This window comes from Pleurodeles waltl, chromosome 5 (genome assembly GCF_031143425.1).
Source record: "Pleurodeles waltl isolate 20211129_DDA chromosome 5, aPleWal1.hap1.20221129, whole genome shotgun sequence".
NCBI classification, from domain to species: Eukaryota; Metazoa; Chordata; class Amphibia; order Caudata; family Salamandridae; genus Pleurodeles; species Pleurodeles waltl.
The window spans coordinates 994,601,836-994,622,513 of record NC_090444.1 but is presented as its reverse complement, the minus strand read 5'-3'; the positions used below and the strand labels follow the sequence as shown (position 1 = coordinate 994,622,513).

The 20,678-nt window shown below is 43.5% G+C and overlaps 1 protein-coding gene across 2 annotated transcripts in view; it reads right to left on the bottom strand.

Annotated features, from left to right (window-relative positions):
• Nucleotides 1-20,678, bottom strand: part of ADGB (androglobin) — an 871,677-nt gene that overhangs the window by 741,602 nt on the left and 109,397 nt on the right. For both annotated transcript variants that reach the window (XM_069235154.1, XM_069235155.1), the window contains exon 4: nt 12,959-13,030. In XM_069235154.1, the coding sequence (XP_069091255.1) occupies nt 12,959-13,030 (72 nt within the window). The remainder of the gene's footprint in view (nt 1-12,958; nt 13,031-20,678) is intronic.

Sequence of the window (20,678 nt, the reverse complement as noted above, 5' to 3'; positions counted from 1 at the left end):
TAGGGTCCTTGTTGAGTGGAACATTCCATTTTAAGGAGTTATATATTTTGATTATTCTGTTTGGATTTTAACTTCCTTTTATCTTTTTAAATTCTTTATTGTGCTTATATTTTTAGTGTTCTACCAACCTTAAAAATAAAAAATAAAATTGATGTTTGTACTGTACTTTTATGGTATGTTTTTACTTACCGAAATAAAGTTAAATGAAAAAGGAAGTCCTTATCTACTAGCTCTGTATGAAGATCCATCTCATGAAATAAGGTGGCCCTACTAATGAGTCCCTGATAGGATTTGGAATTGTACGAAGGAGAGGGATTGGCATGGTACAGCTCGGGGTCTGTGTCCCCCCGGTGGGTCTTTGTCATAGGAGTCCAATAGGTTACCCTGCCGAGGGTTGTCAAATGTGTCATTCCCTCCCCCATGCCCACCCGTGTCAGTAGACCCCTATGGTGTGATGTCAAGGAAGTCCCCTGGATAAGGAGGTGGGGGAGGCGAAGGCTGAGGAACAGAGTGAGGGGATGCTTTCGCGTGGGTTAAGAGGGTGGTAGCCTTATCCACTTTCTTGCACTGCATTGGTGGAATTGGAATGTCAAAGGCTTTCTTGAAGGACAGGTGGCATTGTGAGGGTGAAACAACAGCAGGCCCGAAGGGTAGGCAAAGATCCAGCCCACATAGGGGTGGATGAAGAAGTGACTCTGCCTTAAGTTGATTTGGGGAGAATTGGCTCAGCCACACCGGCGTCAACGTCGGTCTTGCTGGTCACTGCTAAAGTGTTTGGCTTTGAAGGTGCTTCAGTTGTGGCGCCAAAGGTTGGCTTGGTGGCCAGTGTCACACTAGCTGGTGCCAAAGCAGCTGGTCGCAAAGGCTTCTTGTCAATGCAGAGTAGGGCCTGAAGGCAGAGGTGGTCCACCAGTCTGCGTCTGGTGCTCCAGAGTGGCTTTGTGCCCATTGGAAGAATGCTGCTCGGAGTGACAGCAGTATTGAGGGGGCAGGGTTGATGTGCTCACAGACTGCTGGGCTGGTGGAAGATCCTCAATCTTCAGATGGAGCCAGAGCTTTCTTCCAGGAAGAAAGCCTGTACATCTGCAACCAACAGTTGTGGATGATGTTCCAGGAGGGGCCGCGGTCAACCCGGACCCCCGTTAAAGCAAAGTAACCAACCGTAGATCCAAGACAGAGAGTAAGGGAGACACAACTGAAATACAATATCAACAGAGGGAAGGAAATCATGTGAACCAAAAAAGAGCACTGAAACAGTGTTGACTCAGAGCACCGGACCACATGTTCAAACCCGAAAGAAAAAAATCTAACAATTAAGCCAATCACAATGATGATTACCAACAAAAGGAGGAGTGACACCACCTCATGACTCAAAAGTCTTCTTCAAAGAAAAACAACTTGCACACAACACTAGATGGCAGGAGTATGCACAGCATGTGTATATATAACCATACATACCTCAGACATATTATAACCATAGTCACAGACGTCAAATATGCCATTGGAGGGACCTATAATTTTCAGCTGCTGTGGATGTAGCAATGATTCATGATCACCATGGGAACACCATATTAAAAATGGAAACAATAATTTACTGACTGCCCTTCTTCTACCTACGAAAATTGCCATTGTTAAATGTGCTGTCCACCAACCAGTCCTATATGAAGTGTTCTCAGGGAATGCCCTTGTAGATCAAGTGTCTAAAGCAGCTGCTCTTTCACCTAAATATGAAGCTACCAAGACTGTTCTAAGATCTGATGAGCAAGCTCCAGACGATGAGAAACAAAATTGGATAAAATTGAATTGTGAAAGGAAACTGTGAGAAGAGTGCAGAAGGATGGCGGTGGTAGAATGACAGCCCTGAAGTTTCTGCTCCCCAGCCTTGCCGGAAATTATGTCCGTTCACATGTGGGCAGGAATATTATGATGTGGGCTGCTGCTACCCATTGACTTGCACCTCTCGTTGCCTCCTTCACACAAGTTTACTTCCATGTACATGTTACACATGAAGATCACAATGCTGAAAAAGGGGTTAATACTGCATTCACAGTTCATCCTCTACTTTGGGTCCCCTTTGTCTATCTACAGATAGACTTTATCCAAATACCCGGATGCAAGTCTTATTCTTACATACAAATGCTTGTTGGCATTATCTCCAGTTGGGTGGAGGCTGATCTCTGCATCCGAGTGAATGCTGTTACAGTTCCCAGAAAGTTGTAGCAAGACTTTATTCCTCATTTCAGAGTTTCAATACAACTGTCCAGGGCCCACACTTAATTTCCTCCATAGTTCACTTTGATATAATCACTGGCCAACCAATGATACTGCCCTCCAACTCACTGTCCAACCATCATCTCTGAACTTACATTTAAATGATGATGTGGGCTTACAGTATAGCAAGCAACTGATTTGCCTTCTCTTTCAGGTCTGAGCTGCCCTTCCAGAGTGCCCATCTGATCCTTGTGACAGCTTGGAGTATGGCCACTCAGTAAATACGAAAGTGCATCAACAAAAGACTTCTCTGCAACACAGTGGAAAAGATCAACACCGCAGTTAAATGTCACGTGTTGCCCACCTGATCTATGCATTACATTGCAAACATGTTCCTGCCCACCGGATGCCACTTCTGCTGCTCCAATATCAGGACCTGAATCTGAATCCAGTACTTCAACAGAATCATATTCTGGATGCTGGTGCAGGAGTTCAACAAGATGTCTGTCTTTTTCGGCGTTACCACCTCCATCTGAGATGAAACAGTTCACATTATCGACATAAAATCTCACCGTGGGTCCCACTGGATTTCTTTGCTACCACTCTTGTTTTTGTTACATCTGGTGGGTACCTCATGGAAACGGAGTGAGGCACTAATATAAATCCAAATTGCAATGAGCGTTGATCTGTGTACCAGATCAACTTCTTTTTGCTGTTGACAGAAAATATCACCAGGCAGTAAATCTTTCTTCTTGCTAGCTTTGCGCTATGTTGCTCACCGGTATCTAGAAGGGGTGTGCCTTTTAGCAGGTGCTTTTCAGAAAAGAGGATACATGTTTTTATCTGCAGGAACAAGGACAGGGACATGATATGGATGATGTCAGATGTCCCAAAGATAACGTCTTAGCGGACTCCATTCATTCCACTGACTTAGAGCAATGGGCCATTTTATGAACTTTGATAAAGAAGGAACTGGAGCGAGAGAGAGTGTGCCACCGTTATCAAGACTATAACTACGTTATCTCTTTTGAATCCTGCTCTCCTCCTGGAAAGTTGTTTCTTAAGCATTGTTCCGAGAGAAGTTAATATTTAATTTTGGCAAGTAAGTTTACCGCTGGGTTCCCAGAGACTGGACTGAGGTCTGCTATCTTGGATATACGGTTCCTGACATCAGACATTCTGCTGAACAACCCTTTCAATGGCAAAGAAGGCACTGTAAAAGAGTCTGAGTCAAATAGATGAATCTCAATTATGTTTCTGTGTATGGTTTGGGGAGGCTATCCATGAAGAAAGAAAGAAAAGGCCACAGCTACTTTCACTCTAATTAATGAGCCACTTGACTCCCATCTTGCTCGAAAGAATGGCCTTGCACTTTCTCCTTGCTGTTAAGAGTGTTTGTGCTATTGTTTGCTCTGAATGCTACTCTCTTATCCCTAACACTTCTATGAATATTCGTGAGAAGATAGTTAACATTAAGCACAGTGTTAAGAACCAGAAAGAGCTGAAACCGAAAACAGGAGGGTGATGGTTGGTTTACTAGTCTCTTTGGAAAAAATGGAATGAAGATTTTTGAAATATTTCTTGCAGTAATACTGATCATGTTAAGACTTTACGTACTGATACAAATAATAATGTGCCCTACTTGTATTGATTCTAATGAAGGCATTGTCCATAGGTACTCACTTACTAATTTTGAAAATACTAACGAGAAATGCGATGATGTGTAACAAAATTGATATTGACCTAGAAATTAACAGACTGAATGCCGTAATCTGCCTTAGATTTGCACCCCACAGTGTCAAAAGGAGTTTGCAAATATGTGGCTAAATATATGCTTATTAGGCTACCACAGCGATGTGAGCAATGTTGTTTTTAAACTGGATTTATAATGTACTCCTAAGTTATACCAAGATGTGTAGGCCTTCTCATCTGCGAGAACCAAAGCCTAATTTTCATCTTGACATTCGTAAGCAAATAAGTTAGAATCCTGCTAACTCAGCAAAGAAGCATCTACTGTGTATCTTTGCTACAAGATTCTTTCAATCATTTTCTCATGAGAACCAGAGTCACCTGTCTTAGATCTTGACATCTGCATGTTCACTCTTATTATTGTGACTGCTTTGCCTAAATGAATAAAATGTATAAAAGTAATTGAATTAATAGACATATTAGCATTACATGCTCAGTAACTATGAGGGCGAAGCTACTCAGGTTTGTTTTGTAATGACTAACTTCTTTGTTCTTGGTTAATAATCACGCTACAGGCTTCCAGCAGGCACAAAGAGTGTTTGTATGTAACCAAAGTATATACAGCTGTACAAAATTATGAAGTGGTTACACCTAAAAAAGGTGAAAAAGAAGAAGGCTACGGAAACTAAACTGAATTCTTAAATCCAGAAGGGAACTGACTTAAAGAAAGTTAGGAGGGAATAGTTAAATTGAAACCTCAATCATGTGGCTAAAACCTAAATGGAGAAAAGATATCTCTACATCTAAATCAGCATAAATGGTCTGTATACTTCAAATGAATAACAAGATAGAAATATGAATTCAAAATATAGGTGTGAGGTTTAGTGGAAAAAAACACTCTTTTGAGCACTGTCACTCCTTGAACTCAACTAAAGACTTTTTACTAAAGTTGAACATCTGTAAAAAGTTGACGCAATGGTGCATATTGTGTTATCTCTTGTTCTTGTTTATGCTTGTAAAAATGTTCTTTCTTTTTCCCCCCTTCCCCTAGTGTATCGTTCAAACATGAATATTTGATGTGGCTTTTAAAATTTACACAAATTTTTTGGGGAAACTGTGAATTACGTTGGCACTAAAATTTAAGGCTGATGTCAATTTCTCTGACAAGTGCTATTGGTCTTTGACATATTACGAAACTCTAATAAAGAAAGTTTAACTAAAAGTTGATGCAAAACAAAACTGAGTTGTGTGGTAACCAAAAATGGTTGAGTTGAGAAAATGGATTAAGGTTTCTCCAAATGCACTTTGAAAAGTAAATTTTTACAAGATGATAATAACACTGATTTACATTTGGACACTACACTTTCAATACTAAACATTTTATGAAGCTTCATGTGCAGCTTCTTGAGCTGTTTCTGAGCACATGCCTACATACACAGTAGAAAGAAGAGGAACAGGGTGTCCGATAGATGGATCACTCAGGGCCTCTTTACGACTTTGGTGGTCCTAAAAGGGCACCGCCAAAGCCGTGGGGAGCATGTCACCGTCATACCGGTGGCGTCGCCCCCAAAGTGTATTACAATGTTCCTGCCGGGATGACCAGCAGAAACATTGTATTATGTGTTCCTGCCGGGCCGACCAGCGGGAACAGCGCTACGATATTCCCAATCAGGGGAACTGGAGAAATGCAATTTTAAAGATTTAAGTAGAAATAGTGCTTAACAGCACAAACTGTGGTTATTTGGCCACGCTGGACTGCGACAAAGTCACAAGTTTAGGCTGACTGTAATGGGGTGCAGGCCGGATCCAGAGACTAAGTTAGGTTTTTTGAAGAAAGTACTTTCAAATCCAGGTTATGGAGTGTTGCAAGGTCATAGGTTGAGAATGCACTGCACAGCGGTAGGAGTAAGGTCCTGCATCGGGCTGAGGTCACGCAGCAGCAGTTTAGAGGTGCTACAGGGCTGCAATGTGAGGTCCTGCGTCGAGGATGCATCACACAGCAGCGGTTCCAAGGAGCTGCAAGATCCTGTGTCAGGGATGCATGACGTAGTGGGGGTTCCAAAGAGGAGCTGCAAGGCACTGCAACTGGTCTGCTAGGTCCACAGCTGGGCTAGCAAAGCACCTTCAGGCCCACTTCTAAGGTTCCAGGACTTCGGTGACACTACTGGGGGGCCAGGGCGCATAGCTGGCAAAGTCCAGGTGCAAGGTTCATGGTGGTTGGAACCCGTTTCTGTCCCTGAGGCTTTGATCAAGAGGCCAGCCTACTAGCCCTTGGGGTCACTCTGATGGTCCTTTGCTCAAGATGTAGATCCAGTTCTCCTCAATCAGGCAGCAGGGCAGCAGAGTAGCAAAGAGTAGCAATCCTTCTTGCAAAAGAGCAAAACAGCAGTCCTTCTTCCGAGTCTTCCACAGGTCCAGATGTGTACTGAGGAGTTGGTCTGAGGGTCTACTATTTATCCTTGGTGCCAATGTTGAACTAAGAGCGGTTTCTAGTGGGTTCCACCCTAAACGTGTTTGCAATATCGTCCCTCCAGCCTAATTGGGGGGGCACAAACGACTAGTGTGAAACCGTTTGTGAGTGTGGTTAGGCAGAGCCTTTGTGATGTGCCAGTACAGTAGGTGACAGCTTCACCCCCACCACCCCCCAAAAAAAAGAGAGATGGGTCACCCTGCCAATACCTATTTCTCCTCTGTCTCATTGTCTGAAGCAATGCAAAAAAACAACTGCCAGCTACACCTAGTCATGTGAGTCAGGATACAGGCTGCAGGCACAAAATGGCTGGGACAAGAAAGTGGCAACTTTCTAAAAGTGGCACTTTCAGAATTCTGACATAAAATCTAACTTTACCATTAAAGAGGGTTTTAAATTACAATTCTTTAGAGACCAAACTCAATACACCTACCTGCTCCCAATTGAAAGTTTTTTACTACCAGGACATATTAAAGTTAAACATATAAAAGTTAAAAGTACCTGTCTGTTAAATACACAGTACCTGTCTGTTAAATACACTGCACCCTGCCGTCTGGGCTGTTTAGTGCCTACCCGAGGGGTGAATTATATGTATTAAAAATGAAGGTTTAGGACTGACAAAATATTTATTTTGCCAAGCCGAAATGTCAGTTTAAAACTGCACACGCAGGCTGCAATGGTAGCCCTGAGACACTTTTAAAGGGATACTTCAACTGGTAGCACAATCAGAGCAGCAAACCCCTAGTAGCACTTTATTTTACAGGGCCTCTATTTAGGTAGTACTACTTTAATAGGGGCTCGCAGGTACATTAAATGTCCTAATATGGATTAAGCCAATGTTAATATGTTTAAAGGAGAGAACATAAGCACAGTAGCACTAGTTAGTAATGGTAAGGTGTGCAAAGGCCAGCAAAAGCGAAGACAGCAAAAAGAGGAATGAAGGCAAAACATTGGGAGAAAACCATACCAAGGATGTTAGGCCCAACATGTGTCTCCCAGCTTAGGATTCTCACCCCTCATCTACATTAGTCATCTGAGGGGTCTGCGGTCTGTCTGAACCCGGAAGTGAGCCCCAAACAATTATGGTCTCAACTTCCTCAGTGCCCAGACCATGAAAAATTCTTCCTTTTCTATTTTACTCAACCTCTGTTCCCTACGGATTAACCACCTGCTGATGAAGGCTACTGGTTGATCTAGATTCTCTTCATTTAGCTGTGAGAGCACAGTCCCTGAGGCATCTGTCTGCATGATGAGGTCCTTGTTGAAATCAGGGGCCTTGAGCACAGGTGCAGAGAACATGGCCTTCTTCAGGGTGTCAAAAGTGTTCTGGCTAGCCTCCCTCCAGATTACCTGTCTGGGGTGCATCTTAGAAGTCAGCTTTGTCAAGGAAATCATACTCCTTGACAAATCTGTAGTACCCGGTGAGGCACAGGAAGGCCCTCACCTCTGTCTGGGTCTTGAAGGGGGTTTCCCAAGCCAGAATGGCTTGAATCTTGGCCTGGAGGGGCGGTACCATGCCCCCTTCAACTAGGTGACCCCATGCAGAGCCTGAAGCACTTCTCTGGGGTGACACAGGTGGTCCTCCCAGCTGGAGCTGAAGAACCATCATCTAGATAGGCAGCACTGAAGTTCCCCAGCCCTACCAGGACATGATTGACCTACGTCTGGAAGGTATCAGGGGTGTTCTTGAGAGAGGTAGAGAACGCAAACCTCTCTTTGGCTCAATCAAAGCGATCCTCTAGTACCCGATGTCAGATCAAACATAATGAGGAACTTGGCAGTCTCTGACAACTAATGAGCTCATCAGCTTGGGGGATGGGGTGAGCATCAGTCTTACTAACTGCATTGAGCCCCTGGAAATACATGGAGAACTGTGGTTTGGTGAAGGTACTCAGAGGGGCAGCTTTGGGGACCAGCACCACTTGTCAGGACCAAGGGCTGCTTGCAGGATCAATTACCCCCAGTTCCAGTATTTTGGAGACTTCCTCCATTATGGTGACTCTCACCTTATCAGATAGCCTGTGAGACTTAGTCTTCACAGGTACCTCTCCCAGTATCAATATCATGGGTACGCCATGTAGTGAGCACTGGGGTTAGAGACAAGTGACAGATGAACTGCCCCAACACTGGGCGACAGTCCCTCTCTTGCTCCAGGTTGAGGGTTTTGGAGAAATTGACATCTTTCACTAACGCATCCTGCTGCTTGGAAGAACGGAGGTCAGGGGGAGGTTCACTCTCCTCTTCCATTCCATGATCCATGACAAGGAGCATGGTAACCTCAGAACTCTCAAAGTGGAGTTTGAGGCAAGTGACACGGAGGACCTCCAAGGGATTCCTGGGAGTCTTGAAGTCCACCAGGTAGGCAACCTCCCCCTTATGCTCTTTAACCTCACAGGGCCCAGATCATCAGTCTTTTAGGGACTGGGGCTCCACACTTTTTGGCCAGGCTGAAACTCAACCAGAGTGGCCTTCTGTTCACAAGAGCTTCAATAAACTCCTGGCTGGCTTCAAGTTCTCCTTCGCCTTCTTCCAAAAGTGCTTCATCTGGGGGCGGAGGGCCAGCATGTAGATGAACACATCCTTAGAGGCTTTCTTGGGAGCTTGCTCCCAACCCTCCTTTATCAGGCTGAGAGGCCCTCCAACAGGGTGCTTGTGCAGATGCTCAAAGGGGCTGAATCCTACCCCCTCCTGCGGTACCACCCTGTAGGCAAATAGGCATGGTAAAATGACATCCCACTTCCGCCTCAAATGCTCTGACGGCCCCATGATTATGCCTTTGAGGGTGTTGTTGAACTGTTCAGCAAGCCTACTGGTCTGGATATGATAGGGTGTGGAGAACCTGTAGGTTACCCCACACTCATACAAAATGGACTTCATGCACACTGACATGAAGTTGCTACCTAAGGCAGATACTACCTCGATAGGGAACCCCACATGAGTAAAAGATTCCTATCAATGCCCTTGCCACTCCAGGTGCAGTCACTGTCTTCAGAGGTATAGCCTTTGGATACTGGGTGGCATGGTCCACCAAGACTAGAATAAACCTGCTGCCTAGGGCTGTCTTGGGGCCCAGAGGCCCAACAATGTTGATGTCCACCCTTTCGAAGGGAGTGCCAATGATTAAAAGGGAAAATAGAGTCGCATTACCGTTCCCTCCTGGCTTCCCATTGTCATGGCAGGTGGGTCATGACCTGGAGAATGCATCTGAGGTCACCGTCATCTGGGGACAATAAAAGTGGGTGACAAGACTGCCAAAGGAGTTGTGTTGCCCTCTGATGACCTGCCAGGGAAACATCATGAGCCAGCTCCAGTAGGAAGGTCCTCTGGCAAGGGAGGACCACCAACAGACAGGTTGTACCAGGATCAGGAACCATGAGCTTGCTGTACAGGAGACTATGCTCCCAGTGCATCAGGTGATTAATTAAGATGTTACCAGCTGGCTAGGCCTTGGCCTGACATAATAGGCCCTCTAGTGTAGGAAACTCCTTCTGTTCCATGCTCCAGGTCCTCTCGGGCAGCCATGGACCGTGATCAGGCACACCCAGTCAGGGAACACCAACATCTCCAGGTGGGACCAGAGTTCCACCTCTGCCCAAATGGTGAACTCCATATCATTACAGAGTAGACAATCCATAGGCATGGATGGACTCACAGCTACCTTCAAGAACACCCCATTCCTCATTCAAAGGGAACGAACGCTATTGGGTAGAGGCTCTGATGGTTGTCAGCTACTATAACATGGTGGAATACATTAGGGACTACTTGCTATGAGAACACCGGATGGCCCTGACAGTTGCCATGCTGGCTTGTGTGTGTGTCAGAGCGTGAACCAACTGCCCACTGATGGTGACCCACTGCCTGTACTCTTAAGTGTTGCTAGGCATGTGGGTGCTTGGCACCATCTCTTCATCACCCATGGACGCTAGGGTAACCCTAGCACGTTCCCTAATACTAACTGGGGCAATCTCCTCACCAAGTGCTATGCTATCCAGCCTTGGTGTCCGACCACCAGTGGGGGACTGTGCCCTCTTGGGACACTTGACATCACCCTTTAAGTGCCCGACTTGATGGGACTCAGAGCATGAGGGATGAACTTACCTGAGGACGTATGATCAGGGCACCTATTCTTCTTTTGCTCAGGTAGGAATTGAGACTCCAGCCCTGTGGAACTGTTTTCGGGACTTTTAGAGAGCTCCTTGTTTTTCAATTTATCTCCCCCTCCATCTAGCGGGGACCCTTTCCACACATTTGGTGATCCCCCCCCAGCTACCTTCTTGCTTGGTGCTGACCCAGGGGTCTGCTTTCATTGAAAGATCTCTGGGGTCAGTGAGTTTGCTGTCAATCAGGTGCAGGCACAGCTACACAAAACCTGTACTGAGCATGTGCTCTCTCAAAACAAGATTGTAAAACCCAGTAAAATTATTAACTTTTCTGCTCCGCATCCAACCACTCAGTGCACTACTCGAATAATCAAGGGAATTCACCCATGACTGGTTTGGCAGCTTCTAACTGTCCCTAAACCTCATGTGGTACCTCTATGGGATGGGTCCAAACATGGCGACAAGGATGGCTTTCATGGGGACATACTTCATCTGGTCTCTTTTCGCTAATGTGAGTAGAATATCCTTCTTCATTGCAGGCATATGCTTCCAGAGATTTGCCCACTAATACCCATCCTCTGAGATTCTGTGCATCCTTAAGGCTACCTCACAGGTTAAGAACCACTTGTCGGTATCATCCCCCACACATAGCTAGGCACGAGGTCTTCAGGAATATGTACCTTGTTATCTACATTTTACACTGCAGTATTACTGCCACCATTACTACTGTAGTCCACTTGCCTTGCCTAAATTCCAGCTCTCACATGCTCACTTCATAAGCCAGAAGCAATTCCTTCTCAGCTAAAGCTCTTTCTGCCTCAGCTTTCACCTAAAGAGAGCTGAGGCCAATATTGTAGCAATCCAACACCCTCAAACGGAGCACTGTCTTCTTTGCTGAGCAGGGGTGCCCTATGGGCCTAGGCAGTGCAGTGGCCCCTCTGTGGCCCCCAGCACTGGCTTTCCGTCAGCCTTTCCATGGCGGGTTCCCCACCATGGAAAGGCTGGAGGAAAGCTGAGTTGTAATCAGCCAGGAGGCGGCGGTACGTTCAGCGCCGCCCAGGCTGAGTACAACTCAGACCACCATCACCATGTTTGGAATCATGTTCCTGGCAAGGACAGAGGTCTTTAGGCAGGTTGGCCCACCCGGTTGTAATGTGGCGGTCGGACCGCCACAGTTGCGGAGGTCCGACTGTCACCGCAAGGCTGGTGGTCCTTGGACCGCCAGCCTCGTAATCAGGCCCTAAGTATTTGAGAAGGTGATTAGTGTTTGTTACAGGACGGATTTGCATTAATACCCCCAGGATAGTAAAGAAAAACATTGAAGCAGAAACAGTGCGTAGACAAAGGGGAAAGGACTTAAGCATCTACTAAACAGTGAAACAAATTAGTGTGATAAGCAGGATGGTGCCTTAAGTAGGTAGTGCACCAAAGGCAGCATTGCATCTATAGTTGAGCGATAAAAGGTGACTCTCAAAAGGTTAGCAGAATCTCATCAAATTTTCTTTGAGTCATTGTTACTGTCTGTGTGTGTCATAAAACTGAGCTTGGCATGTGAATTAATCTTCCCACAAAGCAATTATAAGATATGGAGCATGTTGCCATGTGGTGCCAAAGCAGATTCCTTGTAGCTTATAGAAGGCTGTGCACCCATTAATAGGGATGGAAAGATTTACATTTGTAGCTTAGAAATAGACTGCATTTAACTTCGCGTAAAACGATGGTCTGTTTAAAGAAGTAATAGTGAAACAACTGTGTACAACTTTGAAACAGCAAATGTTTCCAGAGAGTAGATGGCCACCACTTTGATTATAAACATGGTGGTTATCTTCGAACACTACAACAGTGATGCAATAGATACAATATAGTTCCAAGAGGGCCACCAGGTTAATTTTAAATTAGAGAAGACATTTTTGAATGGTGAAAGAAGGATACACCAGGAACACTACTGTTCCAAATCCAATTGGCACCCGCATTTAGATGCAGATCAAAATGTTATTAAGCAAAATGCCATCACTCACAGAGCCAGCCAATTTAATTGTGGATGACACTGCCAACAGAGCAAATAGATTAAATGAGCTGGCCACTCCCCCCTTCTATGTATTCTGCACCGAGGGCTGAACCTAGAAATCATTGACACTCCAAGTGACCAACGACTGTAACGAGCTGGCCAAAGCCCGTTTAGATGTACATATGCGTTATAATTGGATCTACAATTTTTGTGATAAGAGGATGGTGAGACAGCTAAAGCAGCTCCTGGACCCTACCTAAAACCCCATAGTGGCAAAACAACGACAATCCTGTGTGGTTAGAGAAAAAAATCTGATGCACATTGGAAAAAATAATAATTTTGCAAGACAATGCTGTTTATCTCTGCATCTTTTATAAAATATAAATACTTTGTTTTGGAAGGTTAGTGTGCTTGCTTCACTTGTATGCAGTTTCAGAGGTCAACATAATAGATCCTGCTGAATGTCAGTTTTTCACTTACCTCACTGTCAAATAAATGATCATTTGGTGTGAAAAGATCGAATGAAGTATCTTCTTTTACTATCACAGGAGGCTGAAAAGCAATAATGAAACATAAAACCATATATGTTATTGAAATGTTAGCAATAATAAACCATTGCACATTGATGACACGCCCCCTTACTCCAAGGAAGCACCTCAATGAATAAAGCAATACATCATTTAATAATTCATGTAATTATTTGTTGCTATGTAAGAACACTTGCTAACAACATTCCACTGTGGCTTTTGGTACATTACAGCTTATTTTTGCCAGAAATTCAGAGAACAAATAGCTTCTGCACACCTTATGAAAAGCTAACTTGTTAATATAAATGCAGTCAAGCTTATAGGCTATGATAAATACTCTGATGTATAGAAACATACTGTTCAAGAGGAAGAAAGAATAACTCTGCCTATGCTTTTTGACCTTAGAAATAAGCAAGAGTTACTCTGAAGGTAACACAAATGATAAAAGAGGGATTTTGCATCCCCTCTTAGGGAATAGTTCCCCTCGTCTCCTTTCAGTTGCTGGCGCTGTTCCGAAAAAGGTACCCATTGTGCCCTTCACCTCTACAATGTCCCTCTCTCTTCTCTTCTACTCTGCCCCTTCCAGTGATATGTAGGATAATTGGGTTACTGGATGAGGTGGGTGAAACCCTACTCACACAGAAACCACACTTTTTTTCAGGGTGAAACACAAGCAAACGCCAAATTAACATGGGCTAAAACCTCTGGTAGCTTGTCACAAAAGCAGTCAGGCTGAACTTAAAGGCAACATGTGAAGTATTTATGCAGCACAGAAACAGCAATAAAGTGAAAACACAAAACAAGAAAAATCCAACACCAATTTAGAAAAATAGAGTAAAATGGAATATATTATATTACACAAAATGACAAAAATCCAATCAGTAGAACTGGAGATATGCACTTTGTAATTTTAAAGATTTAAGTAGAAATAGTGTTTAAAAGCAAAAAGCGCCAACTGTGGTTATCTGGTCGTTCTGGAAGGAGACAAAATCACAAGTTCAGAGACCACAATGGAGCACATGGCGGATACAGAGACCAAATTAGGCCCATGGAACAAAGTACCTTTATATACTAGTGGCAGAGTATTGCGAGGTCCTGCATTGATGATGTGTTTCGCAGGGGCTGGTGCGAGGTACTGAGTTGAAGATGCGTCTCACAGCAGCAGTTCTGAGGTGCTGTGTGGTTAGGGTGCGAGGCCCTGCATCGAGGAGGTGTGGTGTAGCAGTGGTTCCATGGACCTGTAGGGCTGCGAGGCAAGGTCCTATGTCAAGGATGTATCACGCAGCTGAGATTCTGAGGAGCTGCAAAATCCTGTGTCGGGGATGTGTCGCGTAGCTGCAATTCTAATGCAGAACTATGAGGTGATGCGTCGTGCTGCATTGGGTCTCCTAGCCCACAGCTGGACTGGCAGAGCAGTTTCGGCCCACTTCAAGGATCATGGACAGGGTTGGTACCATTTGGGAGGCAGGACTCACCGCTGGCACAGTCTGGTGTTTGGGTCTTTTCTGTTCTGGAGGCTCTGTTAAGGAGGCCAGCCAATTAGCCCTTGCAGCCACTCTGTTGGTGCTGGAATCAAGATGAAGGTCCAATCCTCACTCAGGCAGCAGTGCAACAGAGTAGCAGTCCTTCTTGCAGTAGAGCAGCACAGTAGTCCTTCCACACCTCCTGATATGTAGAGTATGAAGAGTAGGGTCTGAGGGTCCACTATTTATACTTAGTGGCAGTTGTGAAGTAGAAGTTTTTATAGGGTTCTACTACCAACAGTCTTTGGAATTTTCTTGCTCCACTGGCCCTAGCTTGTCTATGGGGAACAAACAACTAATGTGAAATCTTTTGTGAGTGTGCCAAGGCAGAGCCTCTGTGATGTGTTTGTGAAAGGTGACAGCTCCACCCCTAAATCAGTGATGGCCCATCCTGCCAACACCTATACCCACTCCCTTCACTGCCTGGGAGCAATACACAAAGACCAACTGCTAGCTACACCTATTCATGTGACACGGGATACCAGCTACAGGCACCAAATGGCTTAGACTAGAAAATGCCAACCTTAGAGGCTTTAAATTACAATTCTTTAGAGACCAAAGCCAAAATTCCTACCTGTTCCCAAATGTAAGTTACCACTTACTAAATGTAATAAAATAACCCAATGTTATCCTATGAGAGAGCCATGCCTTTCACTAGTGAAAAACAAATGTAAGGGTTTTTTACTACCAGGACAAGGAAAGGTTAAAAGTACCTGTACAACGTTTTAAAAATACTGCACCCAGCCTTCCTGGCTGTTTAGGGTCTACCCAAGTGGTGACAAATGTATTAAAAAGGATGGTTTAGGCCTGGCAAAAAGTTTATTGTGCCAGGTTAAAATGACAGTTTAAAATTGCACACACAGGCTGAAATGGAAGGCCTGAGACATGTTTAAAGTTCTGCTTAAGTGGGTGTGCACAATCACTGCTGCAGACCCACTAGTACCATTTAATTTACAGACCCTGGGTACAGGTAGTATCACTTTACTAAGGAATTACAGGTATATTAAATGTGCTAATTAAGTGTAAGCTAATTTTACAAGGTTTACAATGTTTAACTGAAAGGGGAAGCACAAGTACTTTAGCACTGGTTAGTAGTGGTAAGGGGTGCAGAGTCCTAAAGCCAGCAATAATGAAGCCAGCAAAAACAGGAGAAGTGAAGGCAAAATGTTAAGGGAAAACCATGGCAAGGATGTCAGGTCAAACATGACCCAATGTCAACCTCTCTTTTCCACAGCATTGTGCTGCGTAAATACATTCAGTGTTGTTTTGTAACTCAGGGGGCTCTGATGAATACTATGGCTGACACAAAGTATACAAGGATTTGCTGTCAACCCTTTGGAGGACTGAGAAGCAATGCAGCTGAGCCAGAGTGGGTAGTTCATGTGACAGCATCCATACAGGACTCTCTGTGCTGTGTTCTGAATCCTTTGGCTGGTAAGCAGAAAGGCCCAAAAAGACTGCTGTCATAGTCCTATTTGGATCAGCTCTAAAAGGCCACTATAGACATATGTGCCATCATATCTTGGAATGAAGATTAGCTTCTAAATTGACCTCTTCTGGAGTGCAGGCATTCACCACTAAACAATATGTGATTCATTTGCTAAATCCTGGCCTACTGCCCCCAAATCTGGATGTTTCTCAGAATCTTTATGCTGTTCCAAAGGCAAATGAGAGGGTTTAACTTTCTGAATGGTAATTTTTCTAGCACATGTTGCTGTTCCTTTTCATAGATGGAGATGGAGCCCCGATGTCTGGATGCCTTTAATTACTGTAATTATTACAGCAATCAATTAGGGGCCCGTCTCTTGCCATCTTTGATTATTTGTCAATGTTCTAAGTACTAGAGATAACAATCTAATATTTCCTGTGTTTGCATTATTTCAATGCAAATAGTGCAGCCCTGTAGACAATATATACTGAGGCAATGTGACCTTGATAATTATAGTGGCATTACGGAGGATGTTCCACCTAAAGATAAGATGAATATATAAGATAGTTTCTTCAAGGATACTTTTGTCTTAACTTGTACATCTACTGTGGCCATTTGGTTTCATTTCACTACACCTATAAAAGTTAGAATTCATTATTCACTATATTTTGGTGCCAGGTCTTATGTCAAGTTAAATTATATAAGTGTATTTCGCTGACAGTGACCAAAATGCAAAGTCATTTTCTTCCACTCAACCACTTCAACTATTATCCACCAAGACATCTGCTTTTATCAAATGTGTAAGTGCATTCTAATGATCATAGCCGGTCACCCTGGGCCACGGTAAATCCATTAGAATTAGGAGGATTTAATGCTAGGATAGCTGTGGCAGCTGTGAAATGCCTAAATGTGAATTTTGATGACACTACTATAATCCATATTTTGAAAATCGTAAACACACATATTGCTACGTTCCTGGGTTTTAGGAAAAAGAGGGCGTAGCAGACACTAACATAGAGAATGGAGTTAAAACATATTAAGGCAAATGCAAAAATGAAAGCTTGGGAAGTGCTGAAAGCTGCATGCTCTACCTCTGGTAGGTTGATTGTTGGGAGGGGATCAAACAGCATATCTGATTCTGCACTTAAGGCATCCATTTCTGAAGATAACTGATTAGACCTCATTGTATGGCTGTAATGATCTAGTTACTACTGAAAGTTCAATGCCTGCTGTTGACCTAGAGAGGGTTGAACTGTGCATACCAAGGTGCTCAAGACTAGTGTGGATGGCCTCTCTAAAAAGAACCCTGGTCTGGGTAGGATCCCCATGGACTTGTATAAGGTCATTCTAGAGCATAAGATACCTTTCAATTACTATACCGATTTTTAAAGAATGTGATCAAGTGGATCATCGTTGTTTAAGCCTAGTTCGTAGCTGAATTACACTGTCCAATTGTTGGAGAAAATTATTTTTGGTAGACCTCAAGACTGGGCTAGGGAAGATAACATCATCTCAATATTCATCTGTATTTCAATGAGGCTATTAGTATTTCAGAGCAGTGATTTAACCAGTACTTGCTGGTAAGCAATCATGTCACATTGAAACAGGTGTGTCTACTGCAACAAACAATGTGATGGAGAGAATGCTTGAATTAATCTTTGTGACCACTCAGTATGTATCCCATTCCATCATGTTTCACCAACCATTCCCTCTAGGCAGATAACCGCTACATGCAAATCAGCCTTGGCCAGCTCCAACAGGAACAGTCCAGACTGAACTGCCAAACCAGGTTCCCTCCATCCCGTGCCAGTTTCAGCTTACCTAGGTTTTTTCAATGAGGTACAGTTTGGATCCTTTGGCACAGTGAGCAAGAGACACACGTCTGGGCATAGGCGTCAAACATATGGCATCTACTATAACAAACAATACCGTGGTGGTATCAATTATTTAATTAATCTCACCCAGGGCAATCACTCAGGCCACATTACAGTCTCATCTTTTCGCCTACTTTGCCAAACTAGAAAGAAACCTGACATATGTAAATCAGCCTTGGACCCACTGCAAAAGGAACAGTTTAGTGCATACTGCCAAATTAGGGCACCTCCTTATGGAAACACAAAGAACGGCAGACTGTTTTCTGCCACAGTAGCATGGTGGACAAAAAACTGATGGATTGCAGCTCTGACATCTATTAAAAAGATCAAAAGATGTAAAGAGTATCTGGGTTAAGGCCACATGTGACGCGTTTTTTGAGTTGAAGAAATATAGAGGGTTCTGAACCACACTGTTCAATGACAAAATGGGAATTAGCAAGATCATACATGGAAGGGAAGAGTGGTCTATATGAAGAGAGTATGTGTGCACAGTACTACCATGCAAAGATCTGATAAATAATACTCTGAAATTCACCGAGCTAACTATAACTTGTGCCCCCGCCCTGCATCGCTTATGACCTCACGTTACATCACTCAGGACATGGTATATAACATAATTGATGGCATTACTGATGATATCTGCAAAAACAACAGAAGATGGACGGAATGCAGAACAAATCAAACATTCACCCCCAGCCACTGGCTGATGAAGGATGAAACCCTGAAACCGGTCCCAGAATGCTTGTTTCCGTTCCAGGGAGGACCTGGCCTGGCAGTTCGGGCTGGACTGTTCCCATGAGGAACAGGGTCAAGACTGATTTGCATATGGCTGGGTCTAAACTGTGGTGGCATGGTGAGCAAACGAACAAAGGATTAAACCCAGATCTGTGGCTGGGGATGAATGTTTGATTGGTTCCGCATTCCGTCCATCATTTGTGTTTTGCATTACTGATGATATCTCAAATTAAATCACTGATGACAACAGACAATCAATATCACACCATCTTATATGGTTAGAGGAACATTCATAATAGTGTTTGAACATGCTTCAACCGTGGACAATTTTCTACTCACCTTAATGGGATTACCCTCTTAAAGACATCACATGACCTGCAATTTAAGTGAAGAGGTTGACAGGCATGCATTTGCCACTGTAAGGACACCTTCTGTCAAACCTTACGGACAACATTCCATAGGTTAATAAAATACACTACACCCATTTGTGAGATTAACATTACGGCACAGAACCTTACTGCTCTGCCTATAATAGCAGTATAAGAAACAACCCCTAAGCGGGACACATGTATATTCTACATTATTCAATAATCTGCAATGTCTCAAAACTTTAAGTGACCTTCTAGAAAAACAACATGCACAACTTATACAATATGTCTATACCATTGTATTCCAAATATTTAACACGGGCATGTGCATAGCTAACCACTTGTGGATAGTATAATGTCAACAGCAGAACTGGCCTTTCTCAAAGATTTTTGGAATTCAGGTTTGGTTTTATTCACCGGATCTGTGATCAAGGAGCGTGGGCTCAGAAATGCATGGGTTTTTTCTTGTCTGCTTGCCGATTTAATAATAATAAAATCCTCTGTGTAAAGAAGCTACAGTATGTTTTTCTGTTGCGTTTGGATGGACGCGAAGGAGATTCATTAATGGTTGGAGGTATGAGGTGCCGCTACCCTACCGCAGGCTGGCCATCAGAAAGTGGCGGGGAATCAATGATATTGATATACATATAGCTGCCCCAGGGACCACCATCTCCCCAAGGAAAATATTTAAAAAAAGAAAGGGGGTCCTCCAGGGCACATGAGTGAAGGCCATGCAAGGTGTAAGGTTATGTGCTTCGCCCTCGCCATGCCCTGGTAATTATCCACAAATGATGGCACTTGTGACATCTTTGATTACATCATTGCTTGATAATATCAATGTTTGAGGTAAAATTGTTTACGAAAAAACTCTGCATGGCAGGGGCGCAAGTTATAGTTACCTGAGGGCACAAGTTATAGTTATTTGAGAGAACTCTAACTATAACTGAAAAATGTCTAAGGTTTTGTACATTTAAAATGTGAGCATAACTATAATGCCCCTGTAACCTTTAGTTTTTTCATTGAATTTCTATGTTTTTTTTTAAATTCTATTGTGGTATATATATATATACATATATATATATATACATATGCCACAGTCCTTCTCTCATAAAAGAATGAAGCTGCACCAACCAGGTATTTGTTCACTAGAATTTTATTGCACGCTACCGCTTTGACACCTTTCGGCAGTGACTTGGCCTTGTTCTCCTCCCTGCCCTCAATTATCCGAGTCCGTGCCCCTGACTTCTGCCTCCACACAGTATTCTAATGCACAACTAGATTGCTAACATTCTATATTTATTACAAAAGTGTGGCATACCTGACGTCATGTTGATGTAATCAAAATTGTAATACCTAAAGCATTTCCCTTAGAAACTATAAAAATCAGAGGGCCTTATTCCCATAGAGATTATGGTTAGTGCTCTAAAAAACTAAAATGAGGACATATTTTCTGAGTTCTCAAATAGTAAAAAAGCACTTTTAAATTATGTGCTATCCTGAAGTTTTTTATCCCAGTTGATCATTGATTATGTGTTACACTTAAGGGAGACAATGTTGGAGTACGACCAGAGTTGCAGATTTTGCAACTGAGGAACCAGGTTTGAGTTTCGGCGTCAGCTCGACATCCCATAATTCTGGGCAAATCACTTAATCTCCCCAGGCCTAAAGCCAAAATGAATGTGCCCTTGTGTAATGTAAATGATGCTCATGTAAAGCACTCTACTACCTTTGGGTCCCTCTCATT